This window comes from Ochotona curzoniae, unplaced genomic scaffold (assembly GCF_017591425.1).
Source record: "Ochotona curzoniae isolate NIBS_2020 unplaced genomic scaffold, NIBS_Ocur_1.0 contig_64, whole genome shotgun sequence".
Lineage (NCBI taxonomy): Eukaryota > Metazoa > Chordata > Mammalia > Lagomorpha > Ochotonidae > Ochotona > Ochotona curzoniae.
Window position 1 is genome coordinate 11,643,089 of NW_024466502.1, and position 15,397 is coordinate 11,658,485.

General features: G+C 36.3%; 1 protein-coding gene across 1 annotated transcript in view; it reads left to right on the forward strand.

Annotated features, from left to right (window-relative positions):
- Window positions 1–15,397, forward strand: part of UGGT2 (UDP-glucose glycoprotein glucosyltransferase 2) — a 109,018-nt gene that overhangs the window by 21,537 nt on the left and 72,084 nt on the right. Inside the window, exons 6-10 of the mRNA XM_040991227.1 lie at window positions 232–328; window positions 3,746–3,818; window positions 7,829–7,929; window positions 9,700–9,799; window positions 13,769–13,829. Coding sequence (XP_040847161.1) covers window positions 232–328; window positions 3,746–3,818; window positions 7,829–7,929; window positions 9,700–9,799; window positions 13,769–13,829 — 432 coding nt within the window. The remainder of the gene's footprint in view (window positions 1–231; window positions 329–3,745; window positions 3,819–7,828; window positions 7,930–9,699; window positions 9,800–13,768; window positions 13,830–15,397) is intronic.

Below are 15,397 nucleotides of genomic sequence, written 5' to 3' on the forward strand. Positions count from 1 at the left end.
GTCCTCCTCTCTGTATATCTGACTTTGTAATAAAAATTAATCTTTAAAAAAAAAGACTATGTAGAGAGAATATAAATGTTCCCCAATTGATATTTCATTATACTCCAAAGATTTCATAAAGCTCTTTGATAACAGTTATTAACTGCAATGTACCACAATTTCCTAATACGTTCATACTGAATTTAAAAATATATTGACTATATACTTTTTTTTATAAAATCATTTGAACAGAAGCCAAGTTCACGGAAAATGTACTTATCTGGCTATGGTGTGGAACTAGCAATTAAGAATACAGAATACAAAGCATTGGATGATACCCAAGTGAAAGGTAAGCTTTCTGAGGATGTGCTTGTGTCATAGTGGTTACCGTTGACCCCTTGATTCCATGCTAGAGTAGCTGAATTCAGGTCCCAGTGCCACTTCCAGTACTAGCACCCTGGGGACCAGCAAGTAATGGCATCAGTGTTGCATCCCTGCTCTCCTCATGGGTGGCCCAGGTTGAACTCGTGGTTTTAACCTTGCCTGGCTGTGGGTGCTGTAGGCATTTTGAGAGTGAACCAGAAGATGAGAAATCTTTCTCTGCCTTTGAATTATGCAAGTATTCAAATATTCTTTTTTCTAAAAAAAATTAATGTAGATAATCCTAGCTGTATTCCCCTCAAGCTGGAGATAAGGGGAACATACTCCTACATAATTTGGAATTTAGTTTTTATGTTTCACAGGGTTGTTTTGCTGTCGTTGAAGCTCTTTGTAAATCCTGGATACTAGTCCCCCATTGGTTATGCATTGTTCAGATTTTCTCCCATTCTGTTGGTTGCTTCTTTTTGTTAGTCATCATCTTTGCTGTACAGAAGCTTTTCAGCCTGATGAAGTCCCCTTTGTTTATTTTGGCTTGACTACCTGTGCTTTTGGTGACTTGTAAGAAGTCTTTCCCAATTCCTGTATCTTGGAGAATGCTTCCTATGTTTTTGTCTAGTATTTTGATGGTTTCTGGGTGCAGATTTAGATTCTTGATCCATTTGCAGCTGATTTTTGTAGAAGGTGGCATGTGGATCTTGCTTCTTACCTCTGCAGGCTGCTATCCAGTTGTCCCAAAACCATTTGTTGAAGAGACCAGGCTTTTTCCCTAGATTATTTTCCGTTCTCTTGTTGAGGTTTTGGCTGTACATTTATGGGCTCCTGTCTGGGGTTTCTTTGCAGTTCCATTGATCTTCTTTGTCTCGCAGTCCAAGACTGTTTCGATGCCTGGAGTATGTCCTGAGTTCTGGAAATTGTGATTCCTTCAGCTTGATTTTTACTCTTCTAGATAGCTTTGGCTATTTGTGGTGTTTTTGTGTTTCTGGATGAACTTTTGCATCTTTTCTATTTCTGAGAAGGATGTTGGGATTTTGATGGGGTCACATTGAATCTGTATATTACTTTTGGTAATGTGGACATTCTGGTGTTAATCATGCTGATCCAGGAGCAGGGTCGGTTTCTCCATCTTCTATTTCTTTTTTTTTTTTTAATGTCTTGTAATTTTCATTTTAGAGGTCTTCCATATTTTTGGTTATGTTAATTCCTAGGTATTTGAGGTATTTGAGATTCCTCTCCACCATTTTAAAGGAAACTGTACTTAAAATTTCTTTCTTAGCCATGGAATGATTTGTGTGTAGTCAGGGGAGGCATCACTGATACTCATTGTGCCTGTCTCTTTTGCTCTTGGTCATTGCTATTCTGGTTAGTCCTTAGGAGAACACAACCTGCTGTGTTGGCCGACAGGTCACAGGTCAGTTTTACCGATTGTTTGGTGTCTGGTTCTTCGTTTGCAGTTCTGTTCTGATTATCAGATTCTCCTCCTCAGGACAGATTTCTGTACTGTGCTATCCACAGGTCTGCAGGTCCTTTGCTGATTGTGTTTGGTGCCAGGTTCTACGTGGCGCCACTCCCTCCAACAAGTTTCAATCTCAGGCTGTTGCGGTAGGCTCCATGGTCCCTGTGGTCGCAGCTCTTGGCTCACCACTCTTTACCACCTGTGATCCTGCACAGCCTTCCTCCCAATTGAGTCACAAGCAATATCTGGGACTACGAATACGCCAGCTGTCCAGAGTCACTGGGTGCTGATTTTGCTGGAACCTGCTGGCCGTTAGGTCTGGCTGGCCCTCAGACCAATTTTGGTTGGAACCTGCAGGATGCCAGGTTGGTACCGTTTTCCATATGGTTCCAGTGCAGTTCCACTTAGCAGGAATTGAGTTCACTCCCAGCTTAGCACTTGCACAGTTCTCTGTTGTGCTTCTGGTGCAGCACCGATTGGGGGATCTAGGTCATGAAATCCACACTGTTCATGCACCGCCACTTGGTGTCTGCTGCTCTGTCTCTGCTCCTGGTCAGATCAAACATACCAGTAGGACAAGGCAGTTCTTTGTCTCTGTTGACCTTCTGATCTCCTGCTGAACTCCCCTTCCCATCTGGTGTCCGGTAGGGCTCTGATCATCAATGGCCAACAGCTGACTGCTGCTCAGATATCTGGTCACTGCAACACCGGTCCATGGTCTCTGCTGTTCCCTGCATCTGCAGGTCTCCAGGTGCCCACCTGCCATTGGCCTATCCTCACTTATTTCCTGGAATCTGTCTTCTCTGCTTCACCCTTGCTAATTATTCTGCCAGCTTAAAGCTGTTCTCACCCTATACCAACATCTTGATCTGGTTGTGCCTTCTTTTTTTAAAAAAAAAATATATTAAGAGGCCAAGTGACAGAGTTGAAGAGGGAGCTATCACTCACTCCCCAACATGAAATGGCCAGGGCTGGTGTGGCTGAAGTCAGGAGGACTCCATGTGAGTCTCGGCAGCGGCAGGATCCCAGGTGCTTGAGCTGGCATCTGCTACTTTCCAGGTGTGCCAGTAGGAGCTGAACCAGAAGTGGAGCAGTTAGGACTTGAACCAGTGCTGTAAACTAGGATGGTAGCAATACAAGTGGCAATTGAGCCTGCTGTACCAAAATTGGGACTTCTATTCGTTCTTTCAAAAACCCTTTACATAGTCTACTGTCATCGTATATTTACCTGTTTGTTTTCTTTTTCACCAAGGGTAATCAATACCATTTCTGTCTGTCTTCCTGGTATCTGTACTGCCAGTTCCCATAGTCTGCACTCAGGAAATATTTGCCTGATGAATGAATAGGAGAGAAGGGGACATTAGATTAGAGCATTGGTGTCTTCACTTTCAGTCTTAGAAATCCAGAGCTCTAGAAGAGTGAGAAGGGAAGGTTATGTGCTGAGCTCTGAAGAGAGAAACCCCATGCTGTTATCATAGTTCTCAAAATCCCAAAAGTACTCTTGAATTACTTCACTTTACTGTGTGCTGTAAATATCTGCTGTTAGCTACTGTGATATATCCTTTTTGGAGCCTGTGACTTTTGATGTTTTCCTGAAGATTCCTTGATGTCCTAAGGGTGTCAGGTGTCAGAATATGCATTTGTTGGGATTTGAATTTCTTTCTGTCTTTAGAGCTAAATTCAGCATTTGTTGCAGGATGTTTGGCTTATTGTTTCTGATTATAAAATAAAATTTGAGATGTATGAAGCATTTATCATGATTCAATATTATCCAAATCTTTTTACAAAATATGTATTTGGGATATAAGAAACTGTACAATGTATAAAGCTGGTCCATGAATGTAAAACCAATGAAATATTATTTTCATGATTTTTTATTGTAAAATGTTATCTCCTGTGATGAAATTTATATTTTTTTAACCCAAAATATAGCTGTGACTAACACTACTGTAGAAAATGAGACTGGAGCAGACGAAGTTCAGGGATTTCTCTTTGGCAAACTAAAGTAAGTTCTGAATTGAAATGAAATTGATATTATTTTTCCATATCGTTTCCAAAAGAGCTAATTTGATAGGCTGTGTTTTTCATTTCCTTTACTTGTGTGGCATAAAATGTGGGTGTGTGTAAATAACACACAGCAAATGACAAAAACCTAGAGAAAGCAAAATTGAAAAATTCACTAACACCAATAATTCCAGTGTTATATTACTGTTACTCTTACATTTTGCTGTGTAGCTTTCCATCCTTTTTGTGCACATTTTTTTAAAAGATTTATTTATTTGAAAGGCAGAACGAGAGAGCAAGAGCACTTCCCTGCACTGGTTCCCGTCCCAAATGGCTACAGTAGCGAGAATTGGGACCATCTGAAGCCCAGCCTTCTTCCAGGTCTCCCACCTGGGTACAGAGGTCCAAGGCCTTGGGCCAAAATTTCTATCAGTTTAATAGATGAGGTGATAAATTTATTTTAAGTTCTGGAGTTATTTAATTGCACTGAATAATTTGAATTCAAGAACAGACAAATATAATTATTTTAAGGATTAATTTTTTTCATTTGCCTCTTGGGTTTTGAATTAATTCTGAGGTACATTGCTTGTGTGTAAACTTTGCTGCTGTTTGCTTTTTTAAAAACTAAATTATAGGGCCCGGCGCGGTGGCGCAAGTGGTTAAAGGTCCTCGCCTTGCACACCCGGGATCCCATATGGGCGCCGGTTCTAATCCCGGCAGCCCCGCTTCCCTTCCAGCTCCCTGCCTGTGGCCTGGGAAAGCAGTCGAGGACGGCCCAGGGCTTTGGGAACCTGCACCCGCGTGGGAGACCCGGAGGAGGCTCCTGGCTTCGGATCGGCATAGTATCGGCCGTTGTGCTCACTTGGGGAGTGAATCATCGGACGGAAGATCTTCCTCTCTGTCTCTCCTCTCTGTATATCCGCCTTTCCAATAAAAAATAATAAAAATAAATCTTTAAAAAAAAAAAAAAAAACATAGTACCTACATCACAAATGTTCTATACATTTTGTCCCAAGTTGAATTATTTACGTTGAAGTTTATTTGCATATAAATCCTAAATAGAGAAATTTATTAATTAGGTAAAGCTGTTAAGTTTTATCAAAAGTTGGAGGTTCTATTTTTGATACTTGTACTGCTCTCTGGGATAACCAGAAAAACAGAAATCTGAGTTAGGTCACTCTACCTAGCTTTTAATGCAAATAAATTGTCCTATAGACATAGAGTTAGCTCAAACTTTAAAACATGAAGCAGTGAATGCAAGTCAATTTGTTAGACCTGTATTTTGTTACCCTTTTTTGTATTTTCAGTATTTGATGTTGTTATTGTAAGATGCAGTTTTCTGTTATTGAAGATATTGACTTGTTTTGCTGTCTTAAGATGGTTTTAGGAGCGTAGCAGCACTGGTACTCTGCACTTTCTCCTGCCCACATTCCCCGCTGACCCTCCTCCTGCCTTAATTCTAACACAGCTGCCATAATAGGGAATAATTAGCTGTATACTGCTTGTTCAGTAGGTTTACACATTGAAGGTAGTATTTTAGCTTATAGTGATTTAATATGCTCATAAAATTTCATATCATGTAATAAACATAAGTATTTGTAAAATAGGAATAAAAAAATGAATATTACCTCGTAATTTGTTAAGACTTTTAAAAATAGTGCCAAGAAAAATTGTACTGTTCATATTGAATTTTTTTTCAGTGAAAAAGCTCATTTTTAAAGAAATACTGCAGAGGCTATCCTGGGCCGATTAGGCTGTCATTTAGAAAGTTGACCTCCTGCTTGTCCCCTGATGTGAGTCCTGGCTGCTCCATTTCCAGTCTAGCTACGTGAAATCCACTTGGGAAAGCAGTAAATGTTCCAAGTGCTTGGGTCCCTGTCACCCACCTGGAAGATCCAGAAGGAGTTGCAGGTGCCTGGCTTTGTCCTGGTTCGCCCTAGCTGGTTGTGGTCATTTGGAGAATGAACCAAAGGGATGGAAGATCTCTCCCTATTTTTGTCTGTCTCTCTAAATAAATATTTTAGTGCACTTTTGTGCACTAATGTTGTTTTGAGATTAAATGTTATTGTTACACTAATTTGACAAGCTGTAGGAAATAATTTTTAATTATATTTCTTTAATTTTAAAAGGTATTCTGATGTTTTTGACATTCATAAAGCACAAGATAAAAAATTAGACTAAAAATCTTTCATTTGACAAATTTGATATTGTATGCTTAGAAAATGAGTGTTAAAGGCTAAAAATTGTATCTGGCAGAAACAAAACTATAGAATCTAAACGTTTGCAAATCTAATATAATATGTATGATAAAATTGAATTTTAAATTGAAGAAATTTATGCACAAGAAAAGTGTATTCCTTAAGATTTTGTGTCGCAGATTGCAATATTGAACACGTTTTAATGTCTGCTCTTAAATTGATACACACATGAATACACACATGAATAGTCTCTCAGAAATTAAAGTTGTATCCCATTTTTTATTTTGCCACATTGATTGAAGACAGTAAGATGGAGAGTCTTTTAAAAGTGCATGAATGGGGATAGGTGTAAGTTCACCTGTGCTTGCTCTTATTTACAGAAGAAAGTTTGATTCATTCATACATGAAATTAAAGACATGTTTTTATTAACATTTTGAGTTCTCACTATTTCCAGAATTTATTAAGAACACAAAGTTTATTTCTCCTGAAGAATCTTTAATTGTAGGTAGTGAGACACCATTGTTGGAGACCATGTTAATTTATATAGACAATTGAGTTATATAAGGGTATTGATAGAGATGTGTATCAGAACTCTTAAAATTCAAAGTTTTTTATAAACCGGATTTATTTTAAGAAACTTATGAATTAGATAACAGTATTTTATCCAATTTTTCGCTGAGTTTCAATTTGGAGTTCATTATTCTCCATGGGAATTTTTCATGGGGATAAGTTACATACAAAGAAAAAATTCACTGGGACTACAAGTTATTTACTTTTTAAAAGAAGAAATACTTAGTTCTTCCTTAGCACTCAATTCATTGATTTTGTCAAGGCAAGGATCCCTTGCTTTGAGATGTTATAAATAATGTCTGTTGCCTGAATTACAAAGGATTTAGTGAAAAATAATGATTTTTAGCAAAATTTGGAAAACATTCTCTAAATTTAATAGTTGGTACCTTAAAACTTTAGAAAATGGATTCATTTACTTTTTAGTTACCTTTTAGGAAGAATTTATTTTTTTGCTGTTGAGTAATCTTCATTAAGTCTTGATTCGTAATCTAAGTGGAGTCTCATATGGCAGATACAGTGAGAGATTTTGCCATTCTATGGATGTATAATCATAAAATTGTTTATATGGTCTATACATTTTTGTCAGTTCAATTACAAAATGTTCCTGTCAGCTGTTGGAAATAAGGATTTTGTAAGTTGTGCTATTAGCTGCGTAAAGCTTTTTTCATGATATTTTGTCTGTTTCCATCTGAAAGCGGTTTTGATTCTGTGAGCAGTGGAGGATGGACAGTAGGCTATATGTACAGGAGAATACCATCCTAGTACATTCTGTTGTATCTAAAAGGTACCCAGATGTGTGACATTGGGCAAAATAATCTGACTCAGTTTTTTTTTTAAGAATGAAGGACACACACAATTTTTCAGAAATAAATTACTACAAGATTGGTAAGCTTTTTGTGATTTTGTAAAATTATTTTAAATTATAGCAGAAATACTTCACATTTAGATGTTAAAATTATGTAACAAACGTAAACACTCGACCTTCCTCCTCACATTTCTACCCCATGCTTGTATCTCTTGAAGGCAACGTTAACACACTTGGGATCATCCTTTCAGATTTTTTGTTTCATATACAGAAAAAGGACACTTGAGAATCTCCTTTTTAAGTTCTGTGAATACAGCTGTTATAATTTATTGTTGTAATTATTAATAATTCCTTTGAAGGATTAATGTCCAGAGCAAACTGTTGTGTGTTGACTTGTATTAGGTGATGATAATTAACGACTTAATATTCTGATACAGAGAAATACACTCAGACCTTAAAGATAATCTGACAGCATTCCAAAAATACCTGATTGAGAGTAACAAAGAAATGATGCCTTTGAAAGTCTGGGAGCTACAAGGTATTTGAATTACTTTGACACAGCATTTTAGTACCAGATTTATTTTTTCTTAAAGCTGTTATTTAGCATGACCGTCTATTAACATTCTCTACTTTCTGTATTTTGCCTACCCAACACAAATTTTCCATGGGCTAAACACTATTAAAACTTAATAGAAAATCATTTAGTAGAATGTTTATGAGATGATAAATTAGTTGTAAAGACTCTACCTCTTTGAACTGATAGAATCTATTCTGCTTTGACCACTCTGTTGCAGTTTTGTGTTTATTTGAGCCAGATCTCCTCTTTTCATTATATTGCGACTATTGTGATTAGTCTGATTTGACGGTGTGGTGATAGCAAAGAAAGCCAATTTCAATGGGGGTGCTAGGATACTCTTTCTAAAATAAAGTTTTGTTATTCTTGTGCACAATCAGCTGGAATTTATCACTTAGAAGTCTGATTAGGTAGCATTCCGAAGAGGCAGCACAAGATGACATTGGTACACACAAACCAAGGAAGTTTAATGAAAGGAAAACAAGAAAAATGGATTGTCAGAACCCAGTACTAGTAACTAGGTTATCAACTGTAATTGTGAAAAAGCAAGAGGAGTAAATGTGGAGAGCAGGGCTCCTGCTGGAGGGATGTGAGCCTCGCGCTCACAGGTGAGTAGTTGGTTGTCAGAAAAGGAAAGGACTTTTAAAAAATTTAAATCTTCCAAAGTTTTTTTAAAAGGGAGAGGTGCTTAGTGTATGGCATTAGATGCTATTGTACCACCAGGAGTATCCTGGCACTCGCCCACAAGTTGAAGGGAAACGAGAAAGCCACAGAGTGATGAGAATCGGGAGCACAAGCACAAGGAAACAGATTTTCAAGGATGAGATCTGTGATCCCATTGCAAAAGGATTATAAGAGAAAGAGTAAGAATGTTCATTTACTGTTCCTAAGTCTAGCAGTGTCCATTAAGACACCAAGACATTTAAACTTGCTGCAGCATTAGGCTCAAACCCTGTTCAATAGATTGAGAAAATTCAAAGTTACTGAGCCAGTGTACATGAGAGCTGAAGTTGGAGCCATAGTTCATTAGTTTCTGTTGTCCCATGGAAGGCTACCCTAAAAGCCTTATCCACCACTTCGAGAATTTAGAAACACAAGTAACTGATAATTTTACTAATATTTGATAAACTAGGGTTCTTATAAAATCTTATGAAATGTTTAAGAAAAACTGTATCATTGCTGTTATATAATTCAATTTTGGAATCTCTTCTGATTGTTGACAAATAACTGAAAGTAAAGATTCCTGGAAGCCACACAAGTTCTTTAACTAGAACTGTCATCTCAAGCAGAATACTAAGTGCAAGGTTTTATTTCATGATAAAGCTAAAGCAGTGCTGAATGCTTTGTACTGACTGAATTTAGTGCAGTGGGTTTTCACTATAGTTATTTCCAGAACTGGATGTGCATACCCATTCACGCTTTTCTTTTCCCTTGTAGTCAAAACTTTGTCAACATATAGAAAAAATGCTCATGTCAGTATTTACACCTTTTTCCAAGTTAGATTCTAACGTGTAAAAAATCAAGTAATAGGTATTAGAGGGTAACTGTATTCATGAAAGTATAAATCTCACCTTAACTGGACACAGTAAGTTTCCACTTAAAGTGCTAAATGTAAAAGTGTTAACTTGCTTGTTTATGAGTCTGTAGGGAGATGGACTGTTTTTAAAGTTTATGTAAATATCTAAAAATGCCTTTCAGAGTTCTAGAGTCATTAATCTGTCTTTTTCTTTCTAGATCTTAGTTTTCAAGCAGCTTCTCAAATAATGTCCACTCCAGTTTATGATGCCATAAAATTAATGAAAGACATTTCACAGAACTTCCCCATAAAGGCCAGGTATAGTAACGATTATCAGTTTAATTACAGCCACAGATCTTTCCATTGAATTTTATGGAAATAGCTAATTTCATTTAAAATGAAGATAGCAATAACACTAGTATATATAGCTTTTATAAACTTTTTATTGAGTGTGTTGCTTTTTTATTGAAGAAAATATTGGTCAGTATTTTTATGTGGTTTATGTACTATGAAATAGAACTTTTGAGTTACATGCAAATTTAAAGTAAATATTTTATGAAAAATTTAAAATTAAATTTGTATGATAATTTTTAAATTAATAAGAATATATTTTATCTTATGGAGGACAATGAAATTATTGAGAAATTTAAAATTCTGTAATCATGTTCTTTTCAGTTTCAAAACAATTAGTAATGTTTAATTGTGTGGAATATTTTGTTGTGCTAGTAGGATGTTTAATTGATCAGCTTTCAGGAAATACTGATGTTATATTAAATACATCTTCTAGTTGGTAAATAATACATTTCCTTATCTATGTGTTACTGATTATACAATCTGATTACCATGCTTTATGAGAATTAATGAAATATTGTGACATTGGTCATAGCTTGACAGCATGCTTGGGAATGACAAAACTATACAATAATTACTTTTTTTATTCTGGTTTTCCATTATGCAATTTTGCAGGCATAGGGTGTCCTGCCTTTCCCTTTCTTTACTCCCTCTTACTCCCTCACCCTTCTCTCTACCCCAATGTCTCCTGTATTTTACAATAGTATAGTCCTTAAATTGCAGCCACAACTCTATCCTTTTCTATGTGTGTCATGATAATGTAGGTATAGGTAGTGGCAGAGATTCTAGTATGTTGATGCCAGGCATATTAAAATTTTTGTTTGGGGTTGTCTTTTCTTTGTTTCCTAGTACTCTACTCTCCATTATACTGCTTATGAGAATGTGTGTGAACTTGTTTACATAACTATCTTTTTGTTTTATATTTTGTACAAAATTTGTATTATATCAGAGACAACATTTGAATTTGTCCTTTCGGGATTAGCTTATTTGAGGAAAATGGTCTCCATTTGGGACAATTTGGTTGCAAACAGCAGCATTTCATCCATTAGACTGAGTAATATTCCATAGAGTAGATATACTGTAATTTCTTTATCCAGTCCTTTCTCAGTGGGAATCTAGGTTTCTTCCATGTCTGTGCTATTGTGATGTGTGCTGCTATGAATGTAGGGATACAGGTGGTTTCTCATATGTAGATTTCCCTCCTTTGGATATATTCTCAGGAGTGGGATTACTGGTTCATGTGGTGAATGAATTTTCATTTTCCTGAGCAATCTCCATACTTTGTTTCATAATGGCTGTAGCATCCTAAACTCCCACCAACAATGAAGTAGGGTGCCTTCCCCTACATCCATGCCAGCAGATGTTATTTGAAGGATTCTCCATACAGACCATTCTCACTGAAGTTAAGTGGAACCTCAGTGTGGTTTTTACTTGTATTTCCCTAATAGCTAGGGAACCTGGGCATTTTTTCATATGTCTCTTAGGCATTTGATTTTGTTCTTTTGAAAAATACCTGCATGGGCCCAGCGCGGTGGCTCAAGTGGTTAAGGCCTTGCACGCCCGGGATCCCATATGGGCGCCGGTTCTATCCCGGCAGCCCCGCTTCCCTTCCAGCTCCCTGCCTGTGGCCCGGGAAAGCAGTCAAGGACGGCCCAAGGCTTTGGGACCCTGCACCCGCTTGGGAGACTCGGAAGAGGCTCCTGGCTTTGGATCGGCATAGTATCGGCCGTTGTGCTCACTTGGGGAGTGAATCATTGGATGGGAGATCTTCCTCTCTGTCTCTCCCCTCTGTATATCTGCCTTTCCAATAAAAAAATAATAAAAAATAAATCTTAAAAAAAAAAAAGAAAAATACCTGCAGATTTCCTTTGCCCATTTCTCAGACTATACAATTATAAGCAACAGCTAAACTATGAAATAATTTCTTTGTAAAATTATATTTTAATTCATTAATCTATAGAAAATTTATTTCATAAATTTTGTTGATAGGATTTTCGTGAATACCATGTTTTTATCCCTCCCCGCTCCTTCCTTTCTTAACTTTTGTGATCAGACTTTAAGTTTACTTTGTAAATACAGGCTCAGTGCTTATCTAAACAAAGAGCTGTACAAGTTAAAAGTAGAAAGATGACTTTTCCACTGGAATAAAGGCAAGTTATAAGCAGTAATTAAATCACAAGATATGATTTCACTCAAATACATGAAGTGATTTTTTTGTAGTCTATATATTAGCTACCACAAATCAGATAAGACAATGATTTTTGTCTTTTTGGTTCTGGTTTCTCATAATTTTCTGTTGGGAAGGCACAGATGTGTTAAGTCATGAATGCATATGCAACCACGGTGTTGAAAGGAAATGGAAAGCAACCCATGCTTTCATTGTAACGTTTAAGCATTGAATGATTGCTCTACCTCCTTTTTTGGTCCCAGATTCTGTTCTTGTACATTCATCCATAGTGCAAGTTACAGAAACTTAAATCTTATATTTTTGCCTTTGATAGATAAATATTAGTTAGTTGGCTTCAAGATATAAGAAGAATATTTTAGTGCAAGTAAAGATTGATCATTTGATTTGTGGGATAAGTTATGAGTGAAAATACTTATGACTCCATTTTAACTGCCAAAAAGTTAAGAAGTCAATATTAATATGATGGAAAGCAGAATATATATGAATAGGTATAATATTTAGCCACACTGTTACTTAGCTTTTCAAATTATTAGATGAAATATAAGTAAAAGTAATTAGTTTTTAACAAGAGAATTGACTACCTATATTAAAACTAAATCAGTATAATTATTGGAGGGTTCTTATGTTACATACTGTTTATAGCCATTAATAAAAGTTTACAAAATGTGCTACTATTGCTTCATGGCTAAATTGTAGGCTTGAACATTCTTGACTGTAAATCCACTAGTATAAAATCAAATGTTTCATAAAACAAGATACTTAATCAAACTTAAATTTTCAGTAAGGATTTTATTAATGCTCCTGAATTTTAAGGCATGATACATACTTATGGTGGGTTGTTTGAAGGTATACCTTTGTGCTAGAAAACTTGACATTTAACAGTTATTTCAGTTTTAATTTATTTTCTACTATGCACAAAGTTGAAAGATATATAACTAATTATTCTCACTAAGACGAATAAAATCTGTGCATATGGCATGTATTAAAGACCTATCTTTCTCAGGGATTTATGAAATCTTCAAGAGTGAGTAACACAAAGTAAACACAGTCTTCTGTATCTCAGGTTCCATGCCCAGAAGTTAAATGAATCAGACATTTTGAGGATATTTGAAAAAATTGAATAATTGTTAAATATATTCTAAACTTCTTTGCTCCCTAAATGATACAGTTTTAACAACTATTTATGTAACTTTTGTATTGTGTCATGCATTAGTTATATAATTTAAAGTTTATGAGAGGATGTATTTAGATTCCATGCAAATACCACATCATTTTATAAAAGGAACTTAAGCATCTATGGATTTTGTTACCTGTGTTGGGTCCCGAAACCAATGTGCCAGGGATGTTTAAGGACAACTGTATTATCAGCGTCTTAGACCTGAGTAATCCAATGAAATATCAAACTAGCCAGAGTTCTTTATATACCAATATTCTGAATGCTGCCTATTTGCATTTATACATAAGATAAAGTTGGTGAATTTCTAACAAAGATTATCTTTGTGGGAAAAACAACGCAGAGTAGCTTTTTTCATGTTCTTAAAAGATAAATATTAAATCTGACAATATGCAGTCCATGAAATTTTGATCTCATTGTGTAACTTAAATATGCTTGCCAAAAAAAAGCCTTAGTTCAATTGTCTATGTGGAAATACAGTTTTCAGTCTTGAACGGTTTGAGAGTCTCCGCTTCTTTAGTGTATATTACTGAATTGTGGGTATTGAATGAATTATCAGTATTTATTTTCCCAGGTCTCTGACCAGAATTCCTGTAAGTCAGCAGATGAGGGAAGAAATAAAGCAGAATCAAGAGGTTTGCTTAAAATACTGTCTTAAAATTACCGTAATAATATTCTTATTTCAGGTTTTGAATACTTAATTGTCACACAAGGAAATGTTGATCATAATGTTAATCTTTTTTAAAATTACTGAAACAGTTCAAGTTCTTTCACTTTTATATTATCTATCGTAAGTGTATACTCTGAATGTAGCTAGGTCTTCATGATGTCCACTACTTGTTTCACCCAGCACTGTAGATTTTCTACCCACAAAGTATCATTTTTCTTCGCAGGATAACAAAGCTGTAAGTTAAATATTTTTTGCAACTGACTTTGCTTGAAAACTTACTAGGACTGAAGCATTGTCAGCCATTGGAACATTAATATTTTCCTTAGAAAATATGACACAATTGATCAATAGTTATGATTCCACCAAATCATTTGTTATCTCTGGATCCCAAAGGATCCTAACTATGTTAATACTTAAGTATTTATATTATTGCCTGTTTGTATTTTATGGGGCAGTTTTGACTTTCAGTAATATAATAACGGATTCACTGGGCCCTGAACAGTAGGAGTTGATGTTCTTTACATAAAAATAAGTCTCAAAGCAAATGCATTTGGAAATTATAGTACTGGTGCTCCACAGAGTAAGGAGTACATCTGTGAAATATCTTGCCTCGCCTTTCATGGCTACGAGATGGAAGCCACACTTCTGTACTACCTTTCTGTCTTCAGAATTGAGAAAGGGAGGAAGGATGGGTACCAGCTGGTGCTCCACACAGCACAAACAGGGTTGGAGAGAGAGCAACATCTAATTTAGAAAATGAGAAATGAGGTGGACCACAGTTCATACTGTGAAAACAGGCCAGAGTGAAGCCCCTTTCACTAAGGAAAGATGTTCACTACCTCTACCTTTGTGTTACTGCTTGAGGAGTCAAATAACAAGAATGGCATGGCATGCACTGTCATAGCTGTGCCCCATATTGATGCTGACCAGCCAGTGCTTGCCAATCAGGAGGCAGCAGTGTGTCCCAAATACGGAAGTTCAGCACCTGACTGTAGCTTGAAGCTTCCCTTGGATTTCCTGTGTAGGTGCAGGGGCCCAAAGCACTTGGGCTGTCCTTCGGTTTTTCTAGGCCATCAGCAAACAGATAGGTAGAAATAGAGCAACCAGGGCTAGAAACAGCACCCATATTCAAAGCCATTGCCACAGGCAAAGGATGAAGTACTGCCTTGTGTTGGCCCCATTTTGAACACCTTTTTTTCAAGGCACTGCACAGAAGTTTTGAGGTTATTAACCATTTTGAATGGATCTGTACTTTTACTTTTTACTTACACGCTGAAGCTGAAGTAAATAAGGTGTTAAGAAGAAATTGAATTGATCGGTATGAAGACTGAATGCAAGTTTGGCAAAAAACAATAGGCAATACAAATCTGTAGGGCATCTGTTGATTTTAAATTTGAAAGATTTTTTAGAACAATTAACTGAAAGAAAAGTAAAAAAACTTGATGACTCTTGTGATGTATTAGGTATTTAGTCTCTTGCTAGTATTCTGTATAAAATATGGGGAAATATTCCTCTGTCCTGTTAAATTACTCA